The sequence below is a fragment of the Hesperophylax consimilis genome, chromosome 1 (genome assembly GCF_061612785.1).
Source record: "Hesperophylax consimilis isolate HC1 chromosome 1, BYU_Hcon_1.0, whole genome shotgun sequence".
Taxonomy (NCBI): Eukaryota; Metazoa; Arthropoda; class Insecta; order Trichoptera; family Limnephilidae; genus Hesperophylax; species Hesperophylax consimilis.
In genome coordinates this window covers 41,470,143-41,476,984 of record NC_142836.1, presented here as the reverse complement: position 1 = coordinate 41,476,984, position 6,842 = coordinate 41,470,143, and the positions used below count along the sequence as shown (strand labels likewise).

Here is a 6,842-nt window from a genome sequence, read left to right as displayed (position 1 = left end):
CCTTTTGATATTCATGCGAATAATATTCACCTGAACTACATAGAAGCGCTTTTTTAAATTCAGAAAATCTGTAGGTACATTATGAACGTCTATTTTTAAATCGATCGATTTGAATTTTGATTTTGTTTTCTTGGTTGAATGAATAAATGAATGAAATGGAATTTCGGAAGTGAAAATTAACCCACTTTCTGACATCCGATCGAGCTAAAACTCTTGGTGGTACTCATGAACACACACATTTTTGTGATTTAACTAAGTCTTTAAACTACCAATCGAACAAAAAAAATTATGGATTATTATTAACTTGTCGTTCTTTCTAAACACAATAAATTGGAAAGGCCTGACGAAATCCAAAAACATTAATTAAGTAACCTTTTACGAGACCCTGAAGGTATTTTTAACCTACGACAAATTAGAGTTATTTTTCTTAAAACTAACACCCCTAAACCAATTAAAGTAAGGACATTTTTTAAATCAACACAAGGGTACTTCATTGCATGCTGGTTAGTTTACCAATTCTCTCATCTCGATATTCTTCGACCCTGATGATGAAAGGTGTAATACTTTCGGAATTATATGTAACAAAAAGTCAACCAACACAAAACCGTAAAAATCTTAAGCAATGCCTGCGTAAACAGTAGTTCTTTACAATAGGTGGAAAGGGATTAATTGGCTTAATTAAGCACACCATTGTCTCTAACTATCGAATACATTTTATTAAACGTTGATAGCAAATAAGCAATATGTATCACTAACTAATTACGATGCGCACGATGTCGTGACGCAATGTGATTATTAAAAACACATGTTGTTTAATCGTGCTATTCATTATTATTTTGAACCTGCTCTTTACCGTATATGATTATAACGGAAAATTATTTATCAGCGGGTACTTACTTAAAATAAGAAAAAAAAATCTGGTTGTCTCAAATATTTTATTTAATCACTTACAGGTTGGTATTAATGAGGATAAAACGTTATTTTTAGGTACCTACCACTATTTTTAGGTACCTACCACTATTTTTAGATACCTACCACTATTTTCAGGTATCTACCAATATTTTTAGGTACCTACCAATATTTTTTGATACCTACCACTATTTTTAGTTACCTACTACTATTTTTAGATACCTACCACTATTTTTAGATACCTACCACTATTTTTAGGTACCTACCAATATTTTTAGATACCTACAACTATTTTTAGTGTCCTACCACTATTTTTAGTTACCTACTACTATTTTTAGATACCTATCCCTATTTTTAGTTACCTACTACTATTTTTAGATACCTACCACTATTTTTAGATACCTACCACTATTTTTAGATACCTACCACTATTTTTAGATACCTACCACTATTTTTAGTTACCTATCACTATTTTTAGTTACCTACTACTATTTTTAGATACCTACCACTATGTTTAGTTACCTACTACTATTTTTAGATAACTACCACTATTTTTAGATACCTACCACTATTATTAGATACCTACCACTATTTTTAGATACCTACCACTATTTTTAGTTACCTACCACTATTTTTAGTTACCTACTAGTATTTTTAGATACCTACCACTATTTTTAGATACCTACCACTATTGTTAGGTACCTACCACTATTTTTAGATACCTACCACTATTTTCAGGTATCTACCAATATTTTTAGGTACCTACCAATATTTTTAGATACCTACCACTATTTTTAGTTACCTACCACTATTTTTTTAAAAAAAATTGTAAATGGAACTTGACTTGTTTATTTTTTATTCAACTTTAATGTAAAATTACTTCAATCGTCTAACAGTATGTTTCCTAAATAAACTCAAACACCGTCCAAGTTGGCGTAGCAAGCAGCGAGCATCAATAAAATGTAATCAATTATAAATACCCCTCAACAGGTCAAGGTTACACCTAGAAGAAAAATTAAATTATGTAGCAAATTATCATAGATTATACTTGTAGTGTTACTTTAATGCAAACCGTTAAAACAATATTTCAATAAATACCAACATATCTTCACTGAAACTTATTACTTTAAACATATCCTAAAATAATCACTTCAGTGAAAAATCACTTTAAGATATATTCTCATTGCACGCTCTTTATTGTGTTTTATATTCTATATATTTTTTTATAGCTTATTCATAACTTTCTTTCAAATTACTATGTACTTCACGTAAGCACTCGCACATATAAAATATCATAAGTTTTTTTTTTATTTCCTTACTTCGTTGTACTTACTTTGATATTTTTTTTTATACATTCTATACTTCTTATATTTTTAAAATTATATGCGTCTTTATTTTTTTACAATGATATAATTCTTTTACTTTTTAAATATTACTATACTTAATATCTTTTAATTCTATACTTCTAATATTTTTTCTACATTATATACTTTTTATATTTTTTTATATTATATACTCTTATTTTGTATACTTTTTATATGTCTTTTAAAAAACACTTTAAAAATCTTCAATATTTCAAATTTGATGTATTCTTTTAAATAATTATTGTACTTTATACATTATCGACCACCACAACAAGGGCATGTGCCAAGCATTTTTATTCTCTTATTTACGCGAACCGCCTTTCACAGTATATTTTACTTCAAAATGTATGTATTCAGGAAAGCTGGATAATTATCGCAGTTATCAAGGGAAGGCTGACAGAGATATTGAAAGAAGGGTAAATGCAGGTAACTCCATTAACAGAGGATTGAACGCAGTTGGCGCTAACAAATAATTGTCGAAAGAAGCGAAGCTAGCAGTCCACAGTGGAGTGCTGGTACCTACCCTGATGTATGAAATTGAGGCATGGAACTGGCAAAGAAAGGATGAAAGTAGGCTGAATGCTGTAGAGATGACATTCCTGAGGCGTATGTGTGGTAAAACTATGTATAAATGTGGAGATCCGCAAAGAGTGCAAGGCTGATGTAAGCGTAATGAGTAAGATTAAGAAATGGACGCTTAGATGATTTGGGCATGTAGAGCGAATGAACGAAGAAATGAGTGTAAGGAGAATATATGACTCAAATGTAAATGGTAGCAAAAGTCATTACACGGTGAAGTGAATCAGATACTTGAGTCGGGCCTTTTCAAGAGTCAGAATAATATAAGAGTACGTGTAAGACGATGTATGAATGTGAATGAGGCAAGGAGAGTGTGCCAAGACCGAGTTGTTTGGAAGTCCGTCCTCTGCCTACCCCTGAGGGGAAACTGCGTGATGATTAGTTAGTTAGTTACTTACTCGTAAGTTATCAAAAGAGAGATTTTAAAAATATTATGTTAACAGTACAGTGTAATAAAACAATGATTTTTGTTGGTGCTTTAAACTGGGGTAAATCTATAAGACAAACCCAGTGTTTTATAATTTTTCTTCTGTCTCGAGTAAAAATTAATTTAACAGCAATGCCAAACAATAATGTTGAAGTGCATTAGCTGGTCGTGTAAATTTGTAGTTATCTACTTTCAACGCTTAGTAATTAAATTATATTCATTTCTATATAAAAAAATAACCAAATAAAAGTCGGATGTAATTCACACACATAATTTTATTAAAAAAAGCAATTTTGTACATTCATGTTATTAAAAAAAATAAAACTTAATAATTACGCTTGAGATCGAAACACAAAGAAAAAACTTTACATTAATAATTGTTAGAGAATAATTACCGAAGTAATAACACATTTACAACAATATGTGTAGGTACAGGTCTATACTAATTATAAAAAATTCAGATTCATTAAAAGAAGTGTTTCTCAAATTAAGCATTCTTATCATTTATAACTAAGTAAAAAAATACAATTATCAAATTAATATTTAAAATCTTAACTCTATTAAAGCTGGCATATTTTTAAAACTACATATTTAATTGAACATAAGATATACGCTCTTGTACTAATCAAGTTAAATTATTCACTAAAATAAACACAACTGTGAAATGAGCTTCCCAGGTAATGAAACCTTAAAAATAAATTGGCACTTTCGGCCTTCGAACACTGCACTTTCATTCTAAATAAAACATTAAAAGTATTAAAGCTATGAATATCACAGAAACTTAAAGAAAATCATTTATACATGTACTTAATACAATAATACAATAACTCGGTCAAATCATAGCAACGAATAATTCTGATCTCTCCGAGTGTTTGTATTACATTGTACAATACATAACACAACACTAATATGATAAAAGTATATTTGCTTTTCAACAGTATCACAGATCCATTTTTACAATCATAAACTCTTTAATCAAAACATTAAGCAGGTTTTCTCTGTAATGTAACAGATTTCTATAATCAGAATAGTGTAACGGAATAGAAAATCTATTTGTGCAATTGCTTTAAGGGTCAACATAAAACGATACATAATCTGCTCGTTTATAGATGGCGCTTATTTAATTATTTTATAAAACAAAACACTTTTTTCAAGTTGTGCTTCAAAATATTAAGATGAATCGTTTGTTGCGCCTGTAAAAATGACATGTGAGTTTGTCCGTATAAAAACTCATTTCTTTCATGAAAAGCTTACAAATAATATTGTATCGGTGATTTAAACCAATATTATGTTTGTATGTCTTTCTTGAAAGAATTGAGTTTATATACGGGCCAAAGTATTTATTTATTTATAACAAACAAATCAATCATTTTAATATTTTGAAGCATAACTTGCAAAAAGCGATCTTTCCTAAATAAATTAATTTAGTGTCATCTGTGAACGAGCAGTTTATGAATAATTTAAATTTTACCCTTAACAAAAAAAGTTTAGGTAGGTAGGTAAACGAGTTAAGAAAATTTAACAAGAAGTGCAAATTAGTTGGAAGACAGAGATATATTAAATTCTAAAATATAATAATATCTATGCATTGCTTGAATATATATTTGTGCAAACTTAATTTTAAAGTGCGATATATTTAAAGCTTCTACCAAATGTGTAATGTACAGCGTTGTATTATTATAGTTTTACCAGACATATTGCAATCATGGATATATATTTAAATATATATAATATCAAAACGTTTAATTAAAATATACTATTATCAACGTATGTATTTGTTTTAGTTTGTCTAATCCCCTAAATAAAACTTTTAAAAAAAACACTAATAAAAATATAACATTGATTTACCCACAAAATCTTCTATGTTGTTTTAAAGATACTAGGAATAGAATGATTTTCATCATTCTTTTAATCTAGTCATCTTTTTATTTATTGGAAGACGTGGATTATTGATTTTACGTCCCAGATGTTTTATATACATTACAACTAATTAAACTGAAATTAGATAATACCCTAAAACTAACGGAAGACACTGGATGCACAATCTAAACGGAAGTAAGACAAATAAGGCGATTTAAACATTAAATAAAAATAATACTACCCTAATAATAACTAAACATTACTATCTACTAAAGAAATGTTAAAGCTGATTGACCATAAAGCTATGTTTAAAAGTTACACACCAACTTAAAATAATTAGATGCACTTACAGGACGAGTAGGTATTGTTGGCACTAATGCTACAAATTTCACGGATCTCATTGACCAGGTTTTCGTCAATTTCTGACAGACTCTCTGATTCAATGAACTGAAACCTTGATCTTTTCTTCATTGGGCTGGCTATCTGGGAAGTGTCATCTGTAGGTTCGTTGTTATCTCCAGGTTTGTTGACATTATCGTTCTCCTTTCGCTTGGTTGCTACACGGGTCCTCTCCCAGGTAAGTCTATCGAGCAGACTAGTTCTGGAATTGACCCTCTGGTTCATTATTTCACCAAATTTTGTCCAGTATTTGTTGAGGTTGATTTTGACGCCAGATACAATCTTTCTGGACAGTCTTGGCTTTGACAGCTGAAATAATAACAAAAACGAGAAATTAGCAACATGGTTTTTAAATACCAACTGTTCACAGTAAGAGGGGTAAAGTGATTTCAAATGATAAAATGATGTAGTTTATTAAGTATTCACTGCATATTATATTTTATTATGTTATGTAGGAACACGTAAGAGAACTGAACGTTTTTTTAAATAATGTATGTACTAAAACAAATAAGTGATACAATAAAAGATATAAATTATGACGAGCCACAAAGTAAATGCTTATTACAAATATCAAATAAGTGATGTTTACATAAAAATGCAAAGATTTGACAGTTACACCATGTAAATCTAAAAACTCTTTGGAAAAGTTACATTCTACTATTGAATTTAAATAGCAGAATGTATAGTCAAAAACATAAATTAAAGTTATGAAAAAATAAATAAAAGCTCATGTAATGTAGTTAAAATATAATAAAAACGTACCTGATATTGATTAGACACTGTCGTGGGTGAGTTCTGCTGAACTCCGTCCATGGAAATAGCACCACACACAGCAGAAGTAGGTAGAACATTTTCCTTTCCCAAGCACATTTTGCCGAGATGCAAAAAAGATCAACAAAAAAGTTCGTAACAAACGTCAAACGAGAAAGAAAAGAGTCCGTGGCGCACGACTGGTACGCGTCGGGCGGCTGAACGAAAAGTGAAAAGCTCCGGCCGCGCGTCCGCCTATATACCCGTGCTGCCGGGTCTCCGGTCTCTCTCGGCGGCGGACGGCGCAAGCGTGGCTCGTTTCCCGCGCGCGCCCGGAGCGTGCGCAGCTACTCGCGCGCAGTTCACCAGCTAGTAGCTACCAGGCACAGCGCAGAGAGCGAGCTATAGCGCGGCGCGAGCCTCCGCTCAGCGCGCGACCAACTCTCTGAAAGCACTTGGCTGGCGCAACTACTGATTACACTTTGATATATTATAGGAGTAATACCTAATGTGATTTTCGTACGTGTAGGATAGTAGAATAGAGGAACTAATTT

General features: G+C 31.1%; 1 protein-coding gene across 1 annotated transcript; it reads right to left on the bottom strand.

Annotated features, from left to right (window-relative positions):
• Nucleotides 1-4,776: 4,776 nt before the first annotated feature.
• On the bottom strand, nucleotides 4,777-6,564 carry LOC149426915 (uncharacterized). The gene is made up of 2 exons (XM_089639120.1): nucleotides 6,301-6,564; nucleotides 4,777-5,847 (listed from the first exon to the last, which is right to left on the bottom strand). The coding sequence occupies exons 1-2, from the start codon at nucleotides 6,406-6,408 to the stop codon at nucleotides 5,476-5,478; spliced, it is 480 nt and encodes a 159-aa protein (XP_089495246.1). The 5' UTR covers nucleotides 6,409-6,564; the 3' UTR covers nucleotides 4,777-5,475.
• Between the last annotated feature and the right edge of the window lie 278 nt (nucleotides 6,565-6,842).

Coding starts and splice junctions, on each gene's coding strand:
- LOC149426915 (XM_089639120.1), bottom strand. CDS start 6,408: ATGTGCTTGGGAAAGGAAAATGTTCTACCTACTTCTGCTGTGTGTGGT. Junction 5,848..6,300: donor CAGTGTCTAATCAATATCAG/GTACGTTTTTAT, acceptor TTATTATTTCAG/CTGTCAAAGCCAAGACTGTC.